This window comes from Poecilia reticulata, chromosome 13 (assembly GCF_904066995.2).
Source record: "Poecilia reticulata chromosome 13, P_reticulata-male-v2, whole genome shotgun sequence".
NCBI classification, from domain to species: domain Eukaryota; kingdom Metazoa; phylum Chordata; class Actinopteri; order Cyprinodontiformes; family Poeciliidae; genus Poecilia; species Poecilia reticulata.
In genome coordinates, this window is record NC_088842.1 from 24,512,588 (window position 1) to 24,540,226 (window position 27,639).

General features: G+C 39.2%; 1 protein-coding gene across 3 annotated transcripts in view; it reads left to right on the plus strand.

Annotated features, from left to right (window-relative positions):
- Nucleotides 1-27,639, plus strand: part of LOC103475184 (chloride channel protein 2) — a 104,288-nt gene that overhangs the window by 9,242 nt on the left and 67,407 nt on the right. For all 3 annotated transcript variants that reach the window (XM_081614548.1, XM_081614550.1, XM_081614549.1), the window contains exon 2: nt 8,339-8,492. In XM_081614548.1, coding sequence (XP_081470674.1) covers nt 8,339-8,492 — 154 coding nt within the window. The remainder of the gene's footprint in view (nt 1-8,338; nt 8,493-27,639) is intronic.

The window sequence follows — 27,639 nt, forward strand, 5'->3', positions numbered from 1 at the left end:
TAGGGCCCCATGGAGGCTTGGGCTGGACCTGAATGCCGCATAAGAAGTATGGAGAAAAACATGTCAAAATAGGTCAGACTGTAGTGAATGACTGATAGAAGATGACATAAGTGCATGTTCACACAATAAAATCTGTGACTCTTTAAAGGCATTGGCAGCGTTCAGTCTTATTAAAGCTCTAAGTACATGTTCATCTATGAAATGAGAAATGAGCTTGGGCACTACTTGGGATGTAAAGCACCAGACAATAACTTGGACCCATTAGGGCAGTGGTTCTTAACCTGGGTTCGATCGAACCCTAGGGGTTCGATGAGTCGGTCTCAGGGGTTCCCCTGGAGCCTCTACCACGGAGGTAAAGACACACTTGTGTAAAGTCGTGATGACGCGCCCCGCTTTGCCATCACTTGCTGCAGAGGATCACGTTACATTGCTTAGCCAATCAGTGCTGCGGAGGAGCACTGATTGAAGGAGTTCCACTCTCAGCACTTGTGTCTTCAGCAAAGCTCAGCTTTTACCAAATTCTGTAGCTTTCGGTGTAGTCCTTAGTCTCATCTTTTCGGGGTTGCTACTGCCTCTAGTGGCGTGGGGGTGGTAACACAATATAATTACATTACTAAATCAGAATACTGCAGTCTTTATTTATTATTAATGTTTCATTCTCTTAAGAATGTAGAGCTAATTAAATGATCTAAACAAGACCTTAAAGTGGTTCCAGTTTCTCTCGATGGCCAACCTGTTGAAACTGGCAAATTTTAAATACATTGGGTCGTTCCTGGACAGTCAGCTCAACTTTGCTGAAAACACTGACAATATTTTGAAGAACTGTTCTCAGAGACTCTACCTTTTAAGAAGACTTGGTGATCTTGGGGTGACCGAACTAGACTCTAGTTGGGTCACCCCAATGTCTTGGAATTTCGGGGGCGGGAGTCATATTTTATTTATCACTAGAGAAGGGTTCAGTGAATGCGCATATGAAACTGGTGGGTTTGGTACCTCAAAAAAGGTTAAGAACCACTGCATTAGGGATTAGGAATAGAAACCTAGAGATGTCTCTTGTATGGAAGTATCAGTATTTCTGTAAGGTTAAGCAATATTTTTCTTATGAAGTATCAAGTGTGATCATGCACATTTGACCTCTGACCCCTTAGCCTGTATTTGTGCTGATTTTTGCCGGAACTTCATTGACCTTAGTGACACATGTGGTGAGCCTTTACAAATACCAAGCATACTTGATATGGGCAGGACCTGCTCAAGATGTGCTTGCAGCTGTGGGAGATGGAAGCAGTCAACCTTTCTTCAAGTTGGCTGAATTCTAGAGGTGTGCCGATCGATCGGCCACCGATCATAATCGCTGCTTTCCGTGAAAAAGTGTATGATCGGTGATTGCCGATCACGGTCTCTTGTTGCCGATCACATAAACCAATCACCTGCTTCTGATTTCGCAGCCTGCCTGTGAAGCTGGTCTCCTCTTTCTTTCACACTGCACAAGCATGCAGCAACAAATCCTAAGCGATGTGGAACTATAACGCACTGAGTGAATGGGAAAATTTGCGTGTTGCGGCGGAAAATTGAAGCACGTGGGGTGAAGCACGTCAAAATGCATCAACACGACAAATAAAAACAATGCCATACTTGACGGAGTTTGGCTACATCGAGGCTCATTGCAGTAAAAAAGACATATGGAGCGATCAGATAGGTAATGCAGCGCACAGCCACACTCACCTCGATTAGCATGACGGTCATAAAGCTAAACAAATAACCCGCAAAATTATTTAAGTCTCGCTGTTGAACCGCTGCTACGCGCTACAGGTAGTAATATTTCACAGACTGAGCACCGCTTCTGCTCCACCTGGTAGTGACTCTCACACCGAACCTCTGTTTAAAGTAGGGCTGAAACGATTCCTCGAGTGATTAGAGTACCTTGATTATTAAAATTCCTCGAGGAAAATTGACCTGCCTCGAAGCTTTGTTAATTTATGTTTTATCATTTAGAGCACTGTGTTTCAGCCGGAACATTATTTGCGTTGCGTGGAGCTCTGACTTACGCCTCTGAGTTGTTGACGGAAGCTGCGTGTTAGCGGCATAACGTCCAATCTTCAAGTTCGGCCCGCGGGGATTTTACTGATTGGTGATAATTCCGGGTTTTCATCGTTTTTGTGGGACCAATAAACATCCTTAAAATGACCGGCGCGATGCCGGGAGTTCGGCAGCCTTTCTGCTCCGGAGCTGCTGGTTGAACGGCGGGAAGAAGCTGAGGAGGATTTATACAGGTGAGCGGAGAGACTGAACACGGCGGGCGGCTGAGGGTTGATGCTTACAGGGTAAGAGCAGCTTTACGGACGAACCGCACAATAAACTTATATCATCCCGGTCTGAACAAACGGGAGGCGGAACATGGCTGGTAGATGAGTTTCTGAACGGAGGAGCTGTAAATATTCCGTATTGCTCCCCCGGTCTACAAAAAAGTAACTGGTAGGGAAACTCAAATGTGGAAAAAAATAGACTGATGTTGATATCCGATAGTAACACTGGTGTTATGGAAGATTTACCAATATTTTATTTCAGAATTGTTTTTATCCGATTACTCGATTAATCGTAAGAAAAATCTATAGATTACTCGATTACTAAAATAATCGTTTACAACAGCCCTAGTTTAAAGCTGCAGCATCTAACTTAAAAAATACATTTTACATACGTATTAAAACTTTAGCTGACCTAACATGAGGCAGATAATCTCTGAAAAAATAATTGACTTCCTCTGCCTCCTCCCTGTTCTGCATAATTACTCTGCTCAGTCAGAAACAGCCACTCAGAACTAGCAGTAATCAGCTAGCCGCCATGCTATCAGGAAGTGTTCATTCAGTAACTCAGGATTGTTTATTGTAATGGAACCTGTATTTGCCTTTGAATGTAAAATTTTATAATTGAATTTTTTGGCAATGTTGAGAGGTTTTATTTTGACTTTTTGCATAATTTAGCCCAGTGTTTCTCCACCCTGGTCCTCACCTCCCCCCTGTCCTGCATGTTTTAGGTATTTCCCTAACTGCCACACACCTGAATTGTATCTCTGGGTGATTAACAAGCTTCTGCAGTACTTGATGGTCATGCAATCATTTTAATCAGCTGTTCTGGAATAGAGGCACATCTAAAACATGCAGAGCAGGGGGGCGGTGAGGACCAGGGTTGAGAAACACTGATTTAGCCTCTTCAGATTCTTCATATGTTTTCAGTCTGTTAAAGATAGTATTACCAATAGCAGTACAATTTGCAAAATGCCTGTTTTGTTTCTTTCTTGGAAAAAGTTATTAAAAACAAGTTTTTGTCTAAATTGAGGTGAATTCAAGGTTTCTTTTTCTACATGATGTAACCGGTAGTGCTTATAATTAAAAATATAATAAAAAAGTAATAATTATGTTATCGGTATTTGTGATCGGCAGGAAAAAACCTGATCGGCACATCTCTACTGAATTCTCAGTTTGATTTCAGTTTTCAGAAGTACAAATCCAACTAGGTGGTGGTCCATAAGCTGAACTGCCTTTGTTTTCCCAAAATATCCTCCATTCCTTGTTTCCATTGATAGTTTTACAGCATGAATTCTTGTCTTTCTCGACCAACCTGTTGTAATCATTGACCCTAATTATACTATTGTGAACTGTCTGACTTCATTGTTCTCATAAACCCTGAGCAGGTATATGCAGGTTTGTGTGAGAGTGTGTCTAAAAATAGAGTTGTAATTGTGTGTACTGCAGACACTGTTCAATTGTGCAGCAGTTGAGCTCTGTGTGTGTTTGTGTTTATGTTTGTAGATGCACAAATTCATGTATTCCCTCAAGTTATCCAACCAGTTTATTTTGCCTGGTAGTAAAGATTGAATTCCAGGAAGCATAAAAACTGCTTTGAAGTCCTGTTTTGTGCCAACATGCGTGGACATCAAGTGAAGGTCATCGGAGTGTTTAAGAATAAATAGCAATACATCTATTACTTTGCTGTGCAGTTACAAGAATAATTGTGTTTGAGTTTAAAAGGGAAGTAATTGCAATCAAAAGTGCTGATGGAAAAAATCTGCACTTTTTTTAGTACCAGTTGTATGAAAACTAGTAGTTTATACAAACTCCCCTAACCCAATAGCTCCCACCCTTTTTCATTGAGAATCACACAACATTTTGCATATAGGCCTAAAACCTTTTTATTATACATTTTTATTATTTTATTTTGAGATTGAATAGTTCTCTAAACCTTTCCTGTCTGCTGTCTTCGTTGGTTTTTCCTAAACTAATGTTCTTAACAAATCTTCAAGGAACGTCTGTTGAATACTGATGAATTATAATTTAGTTGTAATGTGAGCAATTTCCAAAAGGTATGAAAACTTTGGCAAGACATTGCTTGATAAAACTTGCTATTTGGCTTTCTAGGCACTAATGTGAGCCTTTGTGAACTCCTTGAAAAAATTTAGAACCTTGTTATGGGTGGCCAAGAGGAAACTCAGTTCTCTTTTCCCGTTCTAATGAAGAGTGTTTTGGAGGAATAGTTGGTAAAACTGGGTTTCTTCTGGCCAGTGTAAATGGCAAAGTAAATGTTGAGGTTTGCCCTGTATGAAGTCTGTAAGATGGTACTGAATTTTATGAGTCAAGTAGATAAAACACTCAAAGTGAGGGAAGCACACAGTGAGAGTAATGTATGTTTTTAACTGAACCAATTCTGTGTGTGGTGGTGTATTGTCCGCCAAAGTTCAACAATTCATGAATTCTCTGAACTTATGGCATGGATTACCTTAGAGTATGATCATATTTTAATTATAGGTGATTTTAATATACACGTATGCTGCCCAGATAAACCTCTGGTGAAGGACTTTTTGGACTTGATTGATTCATTCTATTTCAATCAATCTGTGGTTGGGCCAACATACTTAAAGGGACATACTCTGGATTTGGTTTTATCACATGGGCTTTGTTTGGATATTATTGAAATCCTTCAGACATGTATTTCTGATCATTTGCCTGTTTTATTTTCTATTAATATTTCATCTTCTGTGGATACAAACAATACTAAACTCCTACTTTCTCATAGTATAAATTCTGAAACTGCTCTTCAACTAAATGCAGTCCTTGCTAATACTACGTTACCTACTGATGACAATCTTGATAATGAAGCTCTTATTCTAAATTTTAACAATGCATGCTCAAATGCTCTAAATACAGGAGCTCCCTTGAAAACTATAAAAACTACAAAAAAGAAACTTCTAGAGCCGTGGCTTAATGAAACCACTCGTGCACTCAGATGGGAATGTAGGCGTGCTGAGAAGAGGTGGAAAAAAGATAAATTGCATGTTTCGTTTGAAATTTTGAAAGATAGTTTATTTAATTAGCAAAATCTAAATATTTCCTTAATCTTGCATCTTCAAATAGGCATAGGCCTCAAGTTCTTTTTAATGTCCTGGATGGGATTGTTAATCCCTCGATTACCTCTGGCGCTTTAGCCACTGTTGAACTTTGTGAGGCTTTCTCTAAGTTTTTCACAGAAAAGATTGTAGCTCTTAGAGGCTCAAATTACCCCGGTAGATTCAGATTCTCATGAAATGCCACAATGCATACCTATTCTGGAGCATTTTCAACCAGTTTCTTTAGATGAACTGACCTCAGTTATTAAGCATCTGCGGCCTTCAAATTATCCTTTGGATTGTCTTCCTACTCGTCTGATAAGAAACATTTTTCTCACTTTTGACCTATATATTTTAACGGTGATAAATGCCTCATTGCAGTCAGGTTGTGTACAATCTATTCTTAAACATGCTGTGGTTAAACCCCTTCTTAAAAAACCTAATCTAGACTCAAGTATACTAGCAAATTTTAGGCCCATTTCCAAACTCCCTTTTTTATCTAAGGTCCTTGAAAAATTTGTTTTCATTCAGCTTGAAATGTTTTTAAAAGACAATAATATGACTGAGAAGTTTCAGTCTGGGTTTAAAGCTGCTCATAGCACTGAAACAGCTTTGCTTTGAGTGTATAATGATCTTCTTTTAACAGTTGATTCAGGCAACGTTGCTGTTTTATTACTTCTAGATCTGAACGCCGAATTTGATACTGTACATAATTAGATTCTCTTTTATAGATTAAAACATTAAAGGAACGATCCAGGTAAAACCATGTTTTTCTTAAATCGACTCTAAAGATGTAATATTTTTAAAGAATTAAACATTTACTCTAGTGTTATATGATGGCCACAAGCTCCTGACTGTGAGAAATTTACCATCAATACTCTATCACAGTGGTCCCCAAACTTTTTCCTGTGAGGGCCACATAACTTTTCCTTTCTCTGGTGGGGGGCCGGAGTCAGTTTGTAACAGAAAAAGTGTGACGATTGCAGGAGTGCCTAAATGTAAAAATTTATTGTTTTCCAGAAAGCACAATCAAATAACCTCCTCTGGGTTCTTCACAGAAAAAATCCAGGAAGGATTATAGTCCGTATTTTCCAAACTATGAGCCGCACTGGACTATAAACCACAACCCCAAAGTTTTTTTTTTTTTTTTTTTTAACCAGTAAACATACACATATAAACCTCAGATATCTCTGCTGCTCCAGGTTTTCCACAATGATGCAGCAGCAGAGGGGGGCGGACACCCAAAATCTGAGTCAGAACAGATCAATTAAATATCACTTTTATTAGGGTTGAAAGTTGCCAAGATTAGATTTAACAGAACTGATTAGTTTCTGAACGGTAACTGTAACAGTAAAAGTGCTGATCCTTCGTGTCTGCAACTAGCATGTGCTAAATCAGTGGTCCCAAACCTTTTTATTACCGCGGACCGTCAAGACTTGGAAATTTTGAATAGGCCCGGGAGAGGGGGAGGTGGATGAACAGTCAGATAAGGCTCCTGCCCAATTTGGGTTGTCTTGGAGTTTTTATCGCAACCTGTGGGGTTTTTCCTGTCTGGGAACGAGAATACGACCTACTGAATGTGACAGGTAGCCAATCAAAAAGCGCGGTGACGTCAGAACAGAGGGGAATCCCAAACAGCTGACATATCGCGCAACTGAGTCCGGTGGATATCGGAGATGATATGTGGAAATGTTTTATTATTATATGTAAAGATCATTATTATGTATATTCAGTTAAAAATGTTATCTATGAAAAACCATTCACCTCCAAATCATAGTGCAGCAAATAGAGCGGCTACTCCCGTCGTCTTTTATCCACCGCCTTTTCTTTTTGTTACGTCTTTTATCTCTTACAATGACTCCACAAACTATCACTACTGCTTCTACATCGTCATCCGTGTTTGGTTATTCTAAATTCCCGCTATGTTGGGGGTTTTACTGGATTATCCTCTGGAATCGGGATGTTCGTGACTGGAATCGGTTGTGTTGCTCCTGCCTTGGACACACGAACCGATCGAACCTGTTGGACTTTTATCAGCTCTGTGGTCACAGAGATTTGGAGAATCGGCCAACAATTCTTAAATCTTTCCGTCTAAACCAGACTTAAGACTCACTCATCTCCTCTCGACCACAGCCCAAACGCTCTCAGTCTGTTCGCTATGGCAACATTTATATATCCCTTCAAAATAACCGAAGCGCCACAAAAATGAACATTTTACTTTCTTGAAAATTTTAACTCACGATACTGACTAACGGGAGCCCTGAGCTTGTTTCTCTGCAACGAGACAGTCCCATCTGGGAGTGACGAGAGACAATGACACCCGAAGTGTTGCTTATATCCACAGCCTGCTTGGTCTCTACGTGGCAAAGCAGCTTAAAGCTCATTATCAGCCGGCCACATGTTACGCAGAGCGGGCTTGTAATGTGGGAATCACCTACCGGTCCGGGATGAATCCATTCTCCTGTCTCTTCTCTGGGCCTTTTCTCCTTTGCAAAGAAACTTTCCAAAGACATCTGATCTGTTTCTTACTCATTTTGCTGCTTGTGGCCTCAGTGTTGGCCCGCAAGTAACCGAGACTTCCAATGATTCACTTCCTGCTAAAGAGCCCCCTGGTGGTTGAATAAAAAATCCACATATAAACGGTTTATAGTCCGGAAAATACGGTAATGAAAAACAATCTGAATGCTATCTGGTATTGTTCAGGGGGCCGGACCAAATGTGGAGGCGGGCCGGATCCGGCCCGCGGGCCGTAGTTTGGGGACCCCTGCTCTATCACATCACATTGGGTTCACTTCACACTTCAGCAAAAAAGCTGATTAATACCAATGATGGTTCAAGAGGCCTCTATTTGTTCCAGTAATAGAGAATGTCACTAAAATTAGGAGTTTCAGCATCCTGGACTTTATACTGATGGATATGTCCATTCATCTCGGGGCTATATGTGTCACTTTTCTCCTCTAGATGTATGGGCGTTACACCCAGGAACTCGGGGTGTACGCCAAAGAGGAGGCGGCCAAGCAGAGGGAGAGCAGGCAGAAGCGGTCGTCGGTCAGTGAGCGCAGCCGGATCCTGGACCTGCCGGAGTGCGACAAGGGACGCTGCTCCAAGTGCCGCAGTAAGTGCAAGAAGCAACTCCTATTGGTCAGAATGTGGTCCATGTGAAGCTGTAGAAGTAATCTTTAAATTTAAAGTAAACATCGTAGCTTTTATCTACAGATGTATTTTGTCCCCCTTTTGGTTTAAATACAGTTTTGATTGATTCTTATCAGGGTCTTCACATCTGCACCTGTAGGACGTAGCTGCTCTGACTATCATGTTTCCGAGTGTTCGAGTAATGTCATTAAGGGTTTGTCATGAAGGCCTTTTAATTTCAACCTGGCACCTCTTTTTAATTGGTTATTGTCTTCCAGTGTCAATATCAGAAGATATTATTTTTTAAACCATTTATTGAAAAAAATCTGAGTCAAAAGTGTGTGTAAACACAGATTAGAGCATAGATCTGACACCGTGTATGCCTAATCAACCATTATGATGCATCTCTCATCACTGCCTGATTGTTTTCTTTACTTTGGTGACAGAAATACAATGCTGGAAGCTCCTTTTTTGGGTCTGAACTGGACGCGGTTCTCAATGTTCATTGCTAAGGAAGCTCAAGTTGTCCTGGACCACAGATCAGAAAACTAGAAATTAAGCAGCATCAGACAATCATCATAACAAGAATTTCTTCTTCATAGTCTGTCAGCATCAAGTGAACGTTCAGAGCCCTGCGGTGAACAGGGGATTCACCTTTCTCTGGTTTGTTAGTAGTGAAAACAAGGGTGTGTGTATGAGAGCAAGTGTGTGTGATAGAGTCACAAAATTAAGTGTGATAAAGCAGAACACACAACAGGAAAATATGGGCTGTTAACAGGAGTTGGAGGAAATCTTTGAGATTCATGTGGCAGATGAGAAAAGGCTTCTGATTTCACCTCACTCAATAACTGTGGAGTGTTCCTCACTGGTATGTCTAACTTTTAAGACAAAACACAAACTGTCCAACTAGCCCTACAAGATGTAAAATCTGGAATATTTCTCTTCTGTTATGAAATTATTTATTGAACCCAAAAAAATTTTACTCTTCAGCATCATCAAGACATTATTCAGTTTAGAGCTGATATCAAAACGTGACACTTTTAAAAACAAGATAAAACTGCACCACAGTGTTATACAAAGACAATAACACAATAGAATAAATTGACGAAAGAGAAAATAAAACTAAAACATCACAACAGAAAAGTTAGCATATCAGGTCTCAATTAAATGCTAATGAATAAAAATAAGTTTTAAGAAGCATTTTAAAATGACTCAGACTGTACTCGGCTCTGCTCTGGAAAAGGAGCAACAACGGAGAAAGCCTGATCGCATTTGTGTCAACTGTGTTACCCTTTAACTGACCTCACCTCGTTTTCCTAATTTCTGTTCTAAATAAGACATCCCAGAGTTTGCCAGTATATACATCTCATCAACCTGGTGTCACTTCTCATTCTGTGACAGCAGAGAGCCCTCTAGTGTCACCAAAGCATAACTGAAGCCGATTTGTGTGTATGAGTGTCATCTGTTCTTATCTTCCTGATGAGCTTCAGTGTTGTTTTTGCTGGCAGCTGATGAATCAGTCTTCCATTACTCCACCAGCTCTTGCGCTCTTCAGATGGATCACAACACCGGTGGAGGTGCCAGTGATTCAATTGATTAGCTCAGCAGGCCGCCACAATTATGAGAGATGTTGTTTGGACAGCAGTTCAGCCTTATGCTCACTTGTATGCCTGCAGGAAAAAAGGCAGATATGAAAACACAGCAAGGCAGAGCCATTAAACATGCTGTAGAGGATGAAAGTACTTGGGAATCTGACACATTCAGACACTTTGTCATGTTACGTGCTTTATGACTGCAGATAATGTGTTTTGTGTGTAAAAACAAAAAGAAACACGCTGCTTACAGGAGGCCCATATTTATATTTTATTCATAACACACACTCGCACATGCATGCAGTCTTGCTAATTTGTTGCGGTGTAATGATGCTGAATGCTGCAGCCAACAGCATTGTCAGCATATCATCAGCCATCTCTGTCGCCAAGGAGGCTGTCATCTTTTCAGCTGTCTTCAGTGTATGAGAGAGAGAGATAGAGAGTGGGGCTGTACAAGCCCCACTCCAGACATTCTTCTCAGAGAGTGGTAAAACGCAGTGACAGCAGAGCAGCTTGAGCAACAGGTATCATGTCTGTAGTTATTGCCAGCGGTGTCACAGATTGTTGATGAGTCACAGCTGATTTCTGGCGGTTCAGACGGCTATCATCTGTTAATATGTAAACACGATCAGTTTGGATATTATTTTGAAGAAATAAATAAGAGTATTCTGATTATTAGCAGCTGCTAATCAAAGAACTTGGCTTTTCAAGTGTTAAAGCAACAAGTCAAGAGTTTTCAGTGAAATTAGTCAATAGCTTTATAACATTGCTTGTCAATAAAACATAATATCTTGGTTAGTTTTTCTACTTAGTTTCTTTTCCAAATTCCACACTTTGGAAAAGTATAGGATTTGATTCCAAATTCCAACATTTATTATCTCTACACAGAACAACTTTTTATCCTTTACTAGCAGACTACTGCGGAAATGGCTGCCATAAAGTTTTAGTAAACTTTTATATCTGCTTAAGTCCAAGTTTTATGTTCGCCCCATTTTATTTTCAAAATAAAATGTACTTTTTTTCCCCTTTCACTTTAACTTGTGTTCTGCGATTTTTTTTTTTTTTTGCAAAATAAAAAAACATTTTCACATGTCCAAGCCATCAAATAAGGCACATGGTAACTGATCAGAAAACATATTCTGTTTTTCTCATTTTCTTTTTTTTGTCCATCTTTATTTCTGGATGTAACAACAAGCACACCACTGAACTGCACCAGTAATTGAGTATAATGATAATTTAAGTTTAATAATTTTGAATCCGTCTGAGCATTAAAAATCTTAAACACAAAGTCCAACCTTTGACTAGTTTTGCTTTATTTGGTTTAACTCTGTAATCTCAATTTCCTTGAGTTGCTGTATCCATTGTATCTTGAACCTGCAAACCAAATGGCCCAAATTTCACCTGTAAATCCTTCAAGTTCTTCATTTAAAGCTCGCCTTCCCCTGCCCCACTGGTTGCACCCCACATCTTTCATTCCCTTATGAGATTGGGTTCAGTCTTGCATCAGCAGCTGTGGCTGCACCTTTGACCTTTCCAAGGCTACAGAAAAGCTGAGTTGATCTTTTTTTTTCAAGAAACTGTTCATTTGTTAAGGCAAAACAAGCAGAAAGCTGTGAGCTTATTAAGTTTAAGGGGCTGCACAGCTGCAACTCTAAATTCTAAAATTATCCAGAAATATATCTGTCCTCTTCTCACTAGTGTCGTGCAATTCAATTTCAATTTCATAATACAATTTTTTAAAAATTTGTTAGAATCCAACTTGATTCTTATTGAGCCAATAGTGTATAATGATACAATGACTTGTGAGGAGGATTTATTGTTATATCCCTCATTTTACCACTTTCATTCCACTTAGCCCTCCTTCATCCCACGTAGCTATCTCAGGTTTTATAACATGCTTTCAAACTTTTCACAGCAACAAGCTGCAACAGAAACATTAATTCAGTTTGACTTGCAGAGCAGTTATTCACAACAAATCTTCTTGAGGCAGAGAGAAAACGGGGAAAATTTCCATCCATCCATTGTTTTCATTGAAAGTTAATTTTATATTAAAACTAATTCAAGTTCTCATTCACTTCTTCCTAAATTAACCCAATTCAAGAAACGGAGTGTAATAAAGTAAAGTGAATCTATTAATATCCTGATTAGATCAATGAATTTTAATTAACAGTCTTTATATAATTCCTGATTGTCAAATAGGAAAGAGGGAGAAGAAAATAAATGAAGACTGACTGCGGTCTTTACTGTAGTCCTTCATTTTTAGTGTGCATGGAATGAAGTGCCCTGGTGGAGACAAGACCCTGAGCAGGAAGGGTAGCCATCTGCCTCCATCAGTTGGGGGTTAAAGGACACACAATATGTTAAGACGTTAATGTTTTTTGGTGTCTGGAGACAGTCGGAGTGAAGCTGGTCAGCAGGTTTTACCACCTTATGTGCTGTGCAATGGCTGCTGGAAAAGACAAGTGTTGTTGACATCCAGGAATGGTTGCTGGTCCTCGATGGTTGTGCAGGAGTCTCACAAGGGTCAGCGATGTACCATGTGTTTTTCAGCCATTTTCATGGATGTCTGAAGTTCGAATAAAGGCATGCATACATGCTGTTCAGTAAATGATTCTATGAATGTTGAAGTTTTTTTATCCTCTGAACTATGTAAAAATATAAATATATAATTTTTTTAAATTATTCTTTCATGGTAAAACATGTTCAGATATATTCTTTAAAGGGGACATATTATGTAAAACTTCTAGAAGCAGTGTAAGCATAAACCCCAAACTGTTTTCTGTCAATAAGTTAATGTTTTTTGGTGTCTGGAGACACAGTCAGAGTGAAGCTGGTCAGCAGTGTCAGGATGGGTGGAAGGTAGATGGTGAGGAGAGACGCTGAGGCGTTTCCAGGACCCCTTAGCGCCGGCTGCTGCAGGCTCTGGAGACTCTGGGTACCATGTGTTTTTCAGCCATTTTCATGTAAGTCTGAAGTTCGAATACAAGTATTGAGTTGGGGGATGCAGCCAGTAGCAGTTTATTTGCATAAAAGTGACTAAAGCAGCTTATTCCAAAAGGGACTTAAAATGAATGATTTTTATGCAAAAAATATAATTAATATTTTTCATGTAGCTCATAGACAATTTTTATTTTAAAGTTATTTTAAATAACTTTAGATATAAATTCAGATCTTTTCTGCAAAACTGAATTTTTCCCTGGTTAATTTAAAGCACAAATAATGAAGCATTTCTTTGTGTTATTAAGTGGAAGTTTTTCCTTGAAACAATCTGGCCTCATTGAACCTGGCAGTAACTCTGAGCTGCAGAGCTGAATGATTTTCATCCCCCTCAATGCCTCCATTTGGAGAGCATAAATAGGAAAACAAGTGCTGCAGGAGTGGGCATATGGTATTTTCACCAACTGTTGGCTGTTCAACCAGCCGGTACAGTCTGTGGGGAAAGGCTTGTTGCTGTGCGAGTATTGGTCAGCAGGGGGCGGCGTTGAACTTTACAACACTGCATTGTGACAGAGGCAGCAGGTGGAGGAGCCCTGGCAGAGATGAAAAGTGGACTTCATGGAGGAAGTGGGATCCTGGCAGGGCTTCTCTTCCTCTGCGGATGAGTATTTTATTTGTGTGTGTCTGAGTGTAATCTCTGGGCATTCAGGAGCATCCTGTCAGCTTTCCTGTTCACACTACATCAGTGGATCCTTCACAAATACTGTATATTAATTTAGATACTGGTCTACATTTTGTGAAGAGATTAATCTTAAAGAGATGGAAGTATTTATCTGAGAAAATCTTTCAGTTTGAAAATCAGATGTGACTTTTTTGTACTTGTGTTCTAAAAGTGGAAGGCATGAAATTCTTAAAGCTGCCAGAAAAAACAGGTCAGTACACAAAAGGTATAATCATTGCTAGTGTGCAGCCGTAGAATGTAACTTACCGTGACACCACAATTGAAATCCCAGGTAAGCTTTCTTCAATCTTGGTGAGAGGATTATACTATATATTATTATACTATATATATATATATATATATATATATATATATAGGACTCAAAACATTTCCAAAGAGCCAAAGTGTTCTTTCCTGTAATTTAAAGCTTTCTTTTATTTAACTGGCTTATCTTGATATTAGAAACGAGCAGATTTTGCATAGAACGCACCCCCCCCCAAACTTCTAGATAACTGTCTTTTTTCCCCCCCTTCATGTTCATTCCTTTGTCCGCATTGCTGCAGAGAGACTCATTTGTAAGCATGTGAGAATCTACATGATGAATCCTTTCTCAGGCTTGTTGTTCACTGTCCCTCTCTTCCATGCCCAGCCTCCCAGGGGCAACACACTCTAACACACGGTGTTGGCAGCTGTGTCCATGAGGTGATAAAATCCACACAGCTGCCGTTTCGTTTTCTGTCCCCTGACTCGTTCCTTCTCTCACTTTCAATCCACCTTGCACTGATATGTCATTTAATTGCCTCCAAGATGACACGCACACACGTTTCGCCTCAACAGGTGTGATGTCAGCAGGAGCTCAGCATGGCACCACATGTTGCCATGGTGACCGGCAGGCACCTAGCGACCAATGGCGCTCACATGCTTTTGTGTTCATCTATCTTTTTTTTTTTTTTGTCCTTGTTGTCTTTTCGCCTTCATCACCTATCTTGTGGTCGTTGCTTTGTTCCTGTTCGTGTTCCTTCACCTATCCTTTGATGATGATAGGAACTGGATGAAAATGTCAGGCCATAAAACCACCTGATGAAACGCCTGGGTACAGACATTTTTCAAAGGGCATACACATGCAGCCAGAGCTAGCCAGTGAGAGTTCTGAGTTCTCTTCTAGAGAACGCTTATACACCACAATCTAATAAACCAAATGGTGTGTTAGCAGCAATTGTTTCATAAAAGCCAAGATCAACATAAACAGAAGTGATTGTACCAGTGGAAATTGTGGGAGGTGTAAGGATTCTGATGAAGATGCTTGTCACTGTGTGTGTTATCTTTTAGACGTGGCATTTCACTAAAAATAAATAAAAAATCCACCTTTCAAGAACATACCAGTGACTGCTAAAGCTTGACAGAAATTCCTTACAAATATCATCTGAGAATGGCCCAAAAAGAAAAGTGTAGTGTTCCAGGCAAAGTGTAGACTGCAGTGTGATTGAAAGGTTGTGGTGGAAGTTTTAAAGAGAAACTAATGTCAGCAAACATCAATGAACTGAAGCGGAACCTCTGATCAAGTTGTTCCTAAAACAACTTTGAGTTACTGCTGCTGAAGCTATTGAATTGTGGGGTGTACTGTATCACAAGCTTTGTTTTTGTTTAGTAAAGCATAAAAGGGAGGAATACAGTTGTTCTTTTGTGGCTTAAGACTAGAAAAACTGCAAGAACCGTTTTTTTTAATGGGAGGTAGGAGTGTAACAATATGTATTCATGCATATTGTGAACTGCAGTCATTTTAGTTCAGTGCACGCATGTATCAAATAATAACATCTGAACACAGGCAGAACGTTTATCTGCAACACTAAGTTCACAAATCTAGATTGGATTGCAACTTTAAAAGTGACACCAGAAAAAACGGCATTGAATTACTCTCCTGAAACAACATCAGGGTGAATGGAAACACTGATACTGAAGAATAATCAGTGAAAGTCCAAATCCAACTGCCTCCATTTATCAACCAGTCCAGAACACTGGGTAGAATACAGCTGTACTTTTATGATCCATTAAGTACATCTGATTGATAAATGTTTGTACAGTCTTATTAAAAGGTTTAATAAAAAAGCTTAATTCCAGTTTGATCTAAAATAGCAACTTGTTTCTGTTGATTGAAACATACTGAACTGTGACTTTGAAATTGAAGTATGTAGCAAGCTCTTTTGTCTTACAGCCATGATTGAGGGTTTCCTGTTTCATGACCATGACAATAGATCAAAAATAAAGTTGATTAATTTTAAATTGCTTGTTCTGTATTCATTTTTACCCATTTGATTAAAAAAAAAATTCCCACACGAAAGACCTTGTGGCTTATTAAATCATAGCTCTGATAAATGTCAAATGTGTGACGGTGCATGGGAAAATTTTCCTTGTTTTGCATGAGTGGCATTTAGTTGATTATCTGGTCTTATAACATTAACCTGACCTATGATTGAAGAACACATTTAGCTCCACCATGTGCATTCAATGAGCTTTTCAGCACTATGCAGAAGCCACGTGTGTCCTGTTGATGGACGCATGTTTGTTGTGTTCCATGCTGACGCATGACGGGGGTGTTCAAGTGTCATTCACATTGAGGCACCAGCCAAGTCCAGGAACAGGACATGTGACACTCGCATACACACAGAGTTGGTGGAACTTTCACTTTAATATATCAAGTAACCAACGAGTCCAGACCTGCTCAATATTTGATCCTCTGCCACTCGAGCTGTGTGTGTGTGTGTGCGTGTGTATGCGTGTGGGGGTGTGTGTGTGTGAGAGCTCTTGAGTTGCTGTTACATTGCTTTTACTATGCAGGTTGTGACTCGGGTATTGAATATGGCACTCATTACAGCCAGGACCAATCACATGGAAATGTCATGTGAAACAAAACAACAACAAAAAAAAAAAAAACTAGCTGTGTGGAAGCTCTTACTAAAGGAAAGGGTCATAGATGAGGCTTAAATGTATCCACTACTTGAACATATTGGCCTAAATATATTGTAATGTAAGTTGTCATTTGTGAAACATAAAATGCATAATTATTAATAGTAAAAATTTTAATTCTTATTGTATTTTTAACTGAGATCGTTATTTATTTTTACCTGTGGATGTCATGCCAGGTACATTGTAGTGGACTCAACCCTTTAAAAAACAATGCGAGACATCAAGGTGATGCAGGAGGCCTACAAAACGTTTAGATTAAGGCAAAGTGCCTCAAAGTTTTTATGTGGCATTATACGTGTGTAGTGTGTTGTTTTTACTTCTGAAATAAATGTTTCTTAAATGAATATCTTTTGTTATAACTAATTATTGGATCTCTTTTAAAGCTCATTTGTAAGAAAGGTTGGCAAATATTCTCATGGCTTGTTTTTTTTAACGCAATATACGGTACTTGTGTTCAAAATGTCTGTTTAGTCGTGACAAAAATTAGGAGACTGCACACAGCCTATTTTTTTATTTAGTATTAGCACTGAAAAATTTAAATAACCCAACAAAAACTGGGAAAAAAAAAGAACAGTATATTTTCCTGTAAAATATAATTAAAACACAACTTCTGGTGAGGAACAAATTTGAACACTCCCACACATTTTAAATGGTTGAAAATACACACAGGTTTGTACTCAAATGTAGTTTTTTTTCTCTTCCTTGATGAAGTGAGACTAAGGTCTTGAAAGAACTGTCTGGGGCCTTTAGAGAGACGATTGTATCAGCCTGGTCTTGTGATTTAAAGAGGACTAAAGGAATAATAAATCAACCATTCAACTATGTGGAAAATAGTCTACAAGAAGAGAAATAACTGCCAACATGGCCAAGGCTGAATGTCCAAGCAAGTTCACTCTGAAAGCAGACCACAAGTGGGGGATGGTTAGATTGCTGGGAAAACATTCTGTTGGACAATCAAAATCTCAGTTTCCTCAAAGGCTGTTGTGTTTGGACATGCTTCAGGGAACCTAACCTGATTACATTACATGGTGCTGCAAACAACATTTTGACTCTGGCTTTCAACATATATAATCTTCCGATGGTGTAATGAGAGGTTAGACCATCCATCCCAACAGGCGCCACCAGAGAGTCACTAGGTCGGCAAAGTCATTGAGTTTCTAAAGCCACTGGGAGTTGTTATATAGAATAATGCTGCACCCTGGTCGAATTCCTCTCAATCTGTCGAAACACTCTGAAAAATGCAGGACTCCGAGGGTGAATAATGAGGGAGAGCAGGGTAAGATGGAGCATGCAGCCATGAGGAAGAGTGGTGTATGGATTGTTCCTTTAACTTAATAATAAGATGGTGAAGGAATAATTGATCTCAAGTTTAACCACATTAATTTAGCTTTTAGAGCAACTTCTGGAATTTTGTTTTGTATCACGGTGTTGAGCTCAAACTGCAGTATTACCCAGTCCAACATTTGGCAGGAGTTGCAGTGAAAACAAATTAATGCCTTGATGAAGTGCAGTTTGGGCCACAGATCAGAGGGACTGCAGTTTTCCAATGTGGCGCTGAGGTTACTGTAAATCACTTACCTCATTGCTGTTGATGGGCTTTACTGCAGCTGCTACCATAAAGACTATAGTTTTATTAATCCCATGATTAATTTTTATGTGTTTGGATTGTGATATCAGCACATGCTTTATACAGAGCAGCTCCTCGTCGTAAAACTGAAGCTTATTTGTCAAAGGCCACAAATAACTTGGATGTTACTTTGCTGCTAACTTTTTAAAGTCTAGTTTCGAACTTTTTATCTGTCGTATGCCTCATTTCATAACGTTTCCCTGCTAATCTGATATGTTGTATTAAATCTTTGTTTCCTGATCTCTGTAATCTTAATCTCACTTTCCGTCTTTTTCCAACCTCTCTGACCTCTCCTTCACTTTTTCTTGTTTGCTCTTACCACTCAGCTCTCTTCACTTCCCTCTTGGATGACAATCCATCAGCTTTTCTTATCCCTCCTCTTAGGCTGTGTGCAAACGGAAGCATAAGGGTTACTGTGCGCCTTCCGCTCCATCCATTTGAGCCCCATGTTTTGAGTTATTACTCTCTAATCCTCAGTGAGACCAGAGCCTGTCCACAACTCACTTTCCCCCCATACCTTACTGATTTCTTTCCAGACTGGGCTGAAAGGTGCAAATTTTGTACCCTTGTTAGAGATTTTTTGGTATTATCATTTTGTTGTTACTTTAGTTCATATTCAGTCTAATGTTAGAGCAGATTAAAATGTTCTCTTCTTTAGTGTGTGTATTAACTGACCTGGGGGTCACAGCTGCCTGTTCATCTTCAGGTGAAACAGTTTGACCAAGATTTGAACCGGGCTCAGGCCGTAAATCAGATATCGCATCTGGAACTGGGTTGCTAGTTGTTTAGGTAAATTGTTTTACGACCTTTGCTGTGTTTAGGTAAAATGTTTTACGACCTTTGCTGTTTTTTCTCTGCTGTCTATCTTGCCTATCCTCCCTCTTTGAAGTTTGAAAATAAAAGACAAGCTTTACCCAAAGATTTTCAGAACGCTCTATGAACAGCTCGGAGGAGCAATTGATAGAGTTTGTTCTCCTTTGCAAAGTTTGTCATAAAATTCATATACGTTGTCTGTGGTTCTTTTATGTAGGTTCTAGGAAAATACCTATCAACCCTTTTCATTTATTTTGTCATATTTGTGATGCCAGAGGGAGATGTAGACTGAGTCTCCTATTTTAAGTCCTCATACATTAGATTTACAAGTAATAGGTTTGGTTTATTTTGCATCAATAATAACTACGTTGTGATGATCTGATATTGTGATGGACTGGAGCGCAGCCAGCCACTAGAGGGTGATCATACAGCTTTCACATTTATTCATTTATTTGTTCAGGTATTCACAAAAATAACATTGATTGCATGATTGTTCTAATACTTCAGTATTTGTATAGGTGCTCCAGTTGCTTGCAAAATCTGTAGCCCTAACGATCTGGAACTTGCATTAAACCAAAAATATGAATGTTTTGTTCATTTGTTTTATGATGGGCCAACACATTTCTAATTTGGAATATGTGGCAAGATTTAAACATTTCTTCTCACATTCTTTCTATTTAATCTAACTGCACTTGAGCAATTTTTCACCAAAGCACTTACTGGTGTATTTGCTGTGAAGTACAATTCCAAGAATATTGACTTAGAGGGACTGAGTACCAAAGCATGCCACATTTACAGGTTTTTGTCAATAAAAAGGGAATGCATGTCCCTTTCTTTCAACCTCACAATTATACATCACAAGGACACCAATGACAACATTATCTCTTGCCCCTGTTCTCCCCACATTGCCCCATCACTCTTTTCTGTTACTTGTTCATTTGTTAAACTGCTGCATGTGAACACGGCCTACATCCATCACAAAGTAATTACATTATGTATTTAACTCTTTTTCCTGCAGTGATAAAATGAAAAATGGAGTCTTGGAGAGAGGAAAAAATGCACATACCCATACTGTGCATTGTGTAACAATTTCATATGGTTTGTTTGTTCTCCAGAGTCAGGGTACTCGTATGTTCTGGAGGCCCAAGCCCAGGATTTTATCTCTAGTAAACAAACAACAAACTGTATAACCCCCAGTCTTCCTTCATCAACTAAAATTAAACCCCCAATTTCACCTCTCCATTACTGCAGCTGCAGTACTACTTCGTCAATAATATGTACTAAATGGTCATTAAGTGTTTCTACACTGCTGTAATGCTTCCAAACACTTTCCAGTGCTTTGTGACGTCTTAATCCCCCCATCATTAATAACAGAAAACGCTCTGCAGACTCAAACTCCAGTGATTGTCTCAGTGCAATAAAGTTTCAAAACAGCTCTGTGAAACACACAACATTATACACTTACAACTTATTATTAATCAACAACCAACAAAAAAATACCCCAGTGTGCTTAATGTTGCTATTTTGCTGTGTCAGTAAAGACTAACTCCACCATCTTGGCCTTATTACTGGTCGCCTCCAGCCCGAATGTGTAGTCGGAAACAATGTCTTGATATAGATATGTGTGTGTCAATGGAAAGTCCCGACTTTCCATTTGTCAATGGAAAGTCCCGACTTTCCATTGACAAATATGTTTGCATGCACACATGCAAATATGTGTGCATATGATTGTCTGTGTATGAGAGAGGGGAATTAAATACTTCTGGTTAGGCTATGCAGTAAACTAAGAGTCAATGGCTTGTCTCAATTGGTCGTTCTCCATTAATATTATATATATATATATTTTTTACATTTTATTTCATTACAGCCACAAACTTCAATGTATTTTATTGGAATTTAAATATCAGATTAACACAAAGTAGTGCATTTTTATGAAGAGGAATATGTCTAAAACCTCAGATGTGCCTTTGTTTTCTGCCTAACTGACTCTGTACCTTGCTAAATCAGCTTTCTAGAGAAAACCAGTGGAAGGTTTTCTGGAGTATGTCTCAATCAGCTTTGCAGGTCTTGAGGCAAATTTTCGCTCATCCTTCTTTTAAAAAAAAAAATAGCTTGATCTCAGTCAGATTGAATTGGGGCATCTGTGCACATCAGTTTTCAAATTTTATTCAGATTCTCAGTTAGGTTTTAAAGTGGACCTAATAGAGGTCCAGTTTTTTTTTTTTTTTAATTCAGCATCGTAGACCTGGATGTAAGTTTTAGGCCATTGTCTTACTGGTGGGAGAACCTCTGGGGTTTGTGGTTTTACCTTCCCAAGGTTTGAGCAATGATCTGCATGTCCAGTGTGTTTTCCTTTTTCCCCTCCTTATATTAGTTTTGTTTAGCTCATCGTATATATGGCGCAGTTTGTAAATTCAAATGTGTTATTTTATTCTTTTATGTATGAGCAAAGAGAACATGGTGAATACATAGGCTCTGCATTTTCCTGTCACTTTTGAAAGATGGTGCAGATACTGGGTGTGCCGTAGCTTTGCTCTGGGGCTTGGTACGGTAGGTTGTAAAAGTGTAAATCAGCACACTTCAATGTCTGCAGTGAGCTGCAGAACAAAAGTGCCGAGTCTGCAATAGAGAGTGTGTTTGTGATGAGAAGGCGGGGCAAGAGAAGGGCAAACTATAGCGAAATAGAAAGCTGGAAAAATGAATGCATGCAAAGCTGTAATGAAAGCATGATTTGAAATGGAAAGGTGTAAAAGTTAACACAGGAAATGGAAGTAAAGAGATGAGTGGAGGAGTTGATTTCAGAAGTCTGGAGTGGAGATTGATTAAATGAATGGTGATGCCCCTCTCTCTGCCCCAAGAGAGGGGCAGAAGAGAGGGAATGAAAAAGAATTGGGAATCCATCCTGTGAGTTTTGGTTCACTACGCTGAAGTGCAGGAAAAGAAACCACTTCTTCATTTTTGATCCCACTGAACGTGTCATACTCACAAGAGGGAGATTAGCAATTGTTCAATTATTCAAGCTACACATACACAAATCTGGCCACATTTGCATAGTTAAAAAATCTCAAGTACTCCATGGAGTTTCCTTCTGACATCACGAAGGAAAGATGTCAGTTTTCCAATTGTTAAAATACTGTTTTAATGCAATTTCCAAATGACTGAGTCATTTAGTCCTTGGTGTAAAATAGCACTCATAAATGGAGAAACATGTAGGAGAATCACCTATCTACACTCCATCAAGATTAGCTGCGAATCCATCTGTTGCACGCTCAAATAAACTACAAAAAACCCAAGAGCTCCATCTCAGACTCAACGACCCTTGATGAATGTGATGAATGTGAAAGATTATGGGAAGGCTGATCATATATGGCTTGTTGGCGAGATTTATGGGAGACAAGTTGACAGATTATAGATTTTAATGTATTGGTCCAAGATGCCTTTCTTCACACTAAGAACGCAGACTTGTATTGATGCCACCGGACCAGGACTGAGCCAACATGAACATGAAGTCTTCTGTAAATCAGTTTTCTCTTCTCCAAGTTTGTATCTTGTACAAGACAATGATCTCCAATTACAGTAAATGGCAAATAGCTTGCATTTGTACAGCACTTTACTGAAGAGTGCTCTACGTTCACATTCTGTTTGCAGCAGCAAGAGTGAGTTTGTTTCAGTGATTCATCTTCTAATCATAACAACTTGAAAACTGTAAATTAAAATGGCTGCAAACATGCAATAAAATTCATTGGCAACTACATATAGTTGATCTGTGCCTTTTTACTTTCTAGTTATTGATCTTTAGTAAATCACCACCCCTGGAGAGAAGGCAGCCTCAGAAATCAAAAGGTCAGGGTGAAGATGGTTGTTATAGTCATTTTTGTAGACTTGGAGGAGACAGAAGAAAAGTGACTTCATGAAAAGATGGAAAAAAGACCCTAATGCATTCATTAAGGGTGGTGTAAGGGCCATTGTATTGATTTTGTGTTTATGTGGGACTGACTGTTAAAAATTAATCAATGACTTAAAGGAAATTCAGAGCTCCAGCTCTGAATGTAAAAAGAAACTGAGATGCAGTAGTGAGTCGTATTAAGCCCCTTTATTCATATACCCCTTCATCAAACCAAGTGTAACAAAATGCCTGCAGAAGTAACCTAATTAGTAAATAGAGACCATCTGTTTGCAGTTGAATCTTTGTACTTTAAGAGTTTGAAAAGTTCAAGCAGATACCTGGAAACAGATTATGACATAACTGCAGAAACACAAAGACTTGACTGCTAACCTAAACCGACAGACCTCCATTTTATAGTTGTTGAAGAGCATTGGTCATGAGCTGTGTAGGATTAATGGGGTTATTACAAATAACTGTAACAATGCACAATGCCTAAAAATCAAGGTTTGGTCAACTAAAATAATATTTCCATAGTTCGGATCCCTCCCAAAGTAAAGTACATTACCCAATTGTTTAACTGATGGTGGCATCCACAACCTTGACAAGAAATTCATTGATCAGTTCCTGTTATCTGTTGTAAATGTCAGCTATAAGTTGGTTGTATTGCTCAGCAGTGAAGGACATTTAAATTATGCTTAATTTATTGCGTTTTATAAACATTTGCAAACTGCACACAAAGATCAATAACACTGCAGCTGCATGTGGGCAACAATTTAATGCGGAATAGCAGAGTAGCACTCTACTGGTGCTGTGCTTATTGCTCTTTTTGTTTGGAGACGGGATAATTGTGCTCGTCAATAGTTGAATCAATTTGTAATCAAACTCATTCCTAAGCATTAATTTTGTCCTACTTGACAGCCAAGAAATGTCAATGTGGTAGACTCTGAGATGTTAAAGGACATTAAGAAAACTTTGAGCAAACACAGGCAAGAAAACCTTTCTAAAGTTTGTCATATTTTAACAGCCGCCTCTGGCAAAAGAGGGAGAAAATTCTTTATTCAAAGTAATATTTGAAGGTTTTAAAGTATTTATGTTCTGCAGTACAATCACTACTAAATCATTAATCGATTTTTAGGAGACAAGGCCTCTCAGCTGTTGTTACTCTGTGTGATTAATCCTTTATTGAGATATGCCTCTTAGGCATTATTTATTGAATATCTGTGAACGCAGCAAACTTTCTCTGGTTTGAAGACATTATAGTACAGTTTCAGACTATAACCACTGTAACATTAACGGTTGGACCAGCAGGTTTTCATGCTGACTGTGTCCTCTCTGCCCTCACCTCTGAAGTGATTGAATAGAAAAACGTCTCGAAGCCAATTTCCTCCAGTGCAACAAACTTGTATTTTTGGAGGCAGATTTTTCTCATGAGAGTATAAGTCACAAAAGTAAATATTAATGATTAAAGTATTAAAAATTCAAAGTTATGCAGAAGTGTTAAGGCGCTCCTTAACAAGCAAAATGAGGACCGAAACTTAGATTATAGCATTTGGTGTTTAGCATGTGATAATCCTCCTTTAATGAGAATTTGGATCCAGAGCAGAAACTGTTTACTTCTTAAAAGCATCTTTAATATTGCGAGGCATTAGTCATCCTTGCTCTGCTTAAGCTTTAAATTGAGGAAAGACGACCCGGTTTTTATATTTAGGTTTAATGTTACCCTCCTATAGACGACTTAAACACACACCCTAAAGCCTGCAATTAAGGAAGGACACCCAAGCTATTTATGTATCATAATAAGGTGGCGAATATGTCCCCGCATCCAGTCTGGTGGTGCATGTGTGTCCGTGCAGACACACCATTCCACCTCATTAAGCAGACATTGTTCAGCAGCCATAAGACTGGTGCCACAACAGTCGTTACTCGGCGAGTGATTGAGCGCGAGACGAGACGCTTTGGCTGCTCGCTGGGGACCGACGCAGTGGCTGCTACAGAACATTTACATAAGCATCCCCTCCCTTTTCATCTTATTAGCATAGAGAACACATCAACACGAAAGAGGGAGCGGAGGAGGAATGGATAGAGGGATTAATGAATAGACGAGTCGGCAGAGATGGCAGAGATGGAGATGTTAGAGTTGTAGGGTTCACAGGAATGACGATGGTCTCATTAAGTAGCAGAACAAACATTTACAGATTCATATTTGTTTTTGTATCTATTTCTCTGACGACATTTCTTTGTTGTCCTTGGGGACCAATTTGTTTTGTAAGCTCTTTCCGTTATTTAGTAAGCTCCATTCTTGTTGCTTATTTATTTTTTCCCCTGTTCTGCATTGACTCGTTTACAGAATTAGTTTATTTTTCCCTGAAATTGCATAGATTTCTTTTATTTATTTAGGATGAGCTAGGTCTGGAGGAATGTTTAAAGAGGCAAACTCTCTGAACCAATCTGGATTCTTGTAGCTTTCATAGAATACTTTCAAACCAATCCATGCTCGTCATTTCTAAAATCTTATTCAAATCTTTATGTTGAGCTGCTACTGTTTACTGGAACATGAAGACCGTATGATGTAAATTTTGTCATCTGTAGCGACCCACTAGGCACATCTAGAATCGTGTGGAGCTTATGTTTGTGAGCATGCGGGTTTTGCAGATGACAGAAACGGCTGGTCAGATCATGAGCAGAAAAAGAAAAGAAAAATATGCAGAAGAGAGCTACTTTTTAAAATTATGCAAGCGTACAAAAAAATGATACATTTTGAACATTCTGATGAGATCTTTGGCTTTCTTCTTTTGTTTGTGGACATTTTATAAGCATCACTTTATCTTCCCTGATAAGGCTGCAGTAAAAAACAATTTATTTTGGAGTGAAACACAGATGTGCTCAAAAATGGTCTGAATAGAAGTGCATGAGCACTAAGCAGCTGATGTAACCTGGGAGGTATGTCCAGCCCTTAAACAGTGGGGTTCAAAGTCTGTCTTTAGGTTCTGTCTGGCATGTTTTAGACGTTTTCCTGTTTCAGCACAGTTTGATCAAAGGAACTGATAGTTGGCATGTTGCTGGACAACTTGATAGCATGCTGACGAGCTAATTAAGCCGTTGTTTAATTCAAGACCAGAAGAATAATAAATTTCTTGCTCTGAATCCCAATCTAAACTTCTTTTAGTTTTGTAGCAGTTTTGAAGAAGAAGCAGTTTTGTTTTGAACTGCTTCTTTTTTTACTTGCACTTGGTTAATTTAAAATCTGATGCAACTCGGACAGGACAATGTTTGTAAAAATCCTGAAAATAATTTGAAAATTTATGGAAAACCATTAACGTGTGTGTGTGTGCGTGCGTGTGTGCGCGTGTGCATGCGTGTGTGTACACCGATTGGCGCCAAGCATCAGTTTCAGTTGAATCCATCCTGTATCAGTCAGCATTGGCATTTAAAACTCAAATGATCCGAACGGTGGCGTTTGTCTATCTGTGCTCCTCCTGATCTAATTAAGCAGGTGGTTTTAAACACAGCGAGCCGTTTCTAATTGAATTTCTGCCTCATGCATGAAGCTCCATAATGAATGTGGAGTCACATAGACACGAAGAGGGAGCATGCCTCATTGCCATGACCGAGCAAAATTGGTGTATTAATGGTCAGCCTTTTAGGACTTTTACACCCTTAGAAGGCTGTCACCTTGCATAATACATGAAGGGGTGATTTGAATAATTGGGTTTTCAGTGGAAGCAGTAATGAGAAATCTGCACCGGTAGTGTTGGTCTTCAGAGGTGTGTGTTCACTCTGCTTTTCTATTCTCCTCATTTTCACAGTAAAATCACAGCAGAATGGGACCAGTGTTGGTTTCCAAAATGGTTTTGTTCTGCCTAAAGGTCATGCAAACGCAGTCTGCAGTTGCTGCAAAGACGTATTCTGGGTGCAGATGTTTACATGCCACATTAAATCTGTGCCCCACAACTTTATCTGAAATGCTCAGATAAATCGTTAACAATTGTTTGATTGGAGATATTTCAGTCCAGCCATAGTTTTTTAATTTGACCAAAAAATATATAGACAGGAGTGACGCAGGCCACTCTCTAATGCAGTTCCCTAATGTCAGACAGAGGAGCTTGATGCATTGTGTATCCAAGGCAACTTAAATTAGTCTCAGCAGGTTTGTGGGCACTATGTCTCTTGGTGAGGAGAGATTCAGCAAGTGCGCATGTAAGACTAAAAAAGGAAAAGAAGGAAGGAGTGCAGAGAAAGGAAAGACGGCATAAAAGAAGAGTGGAGAGTTTCAAATAAGACCTGCAAGAGAGAGGGAGAGGGAGATGTGGAGCTTAGAAGCCAAGTCAGAGGTTGAATGTGATTAAAAGATGGATGAAGGGATCGGGGGAGGATACTTGGGGTGACTCTGACAAGAGTCACTGGGAAGGAGCATGCTGCTTATTGCATGCCAGGAAAAATAAAGGCAGCAACTAGTCTGTAGGACCGCTGTGATTCTGTGCCTGTGCGGAAAAGCCATCAAGGACTGTAAGCTAATGAATTTATACATCCAAACAGCCCAAATTACACTTGATGTTGTAAAGGCACATAGACACTCTGCGCAGAAGCACA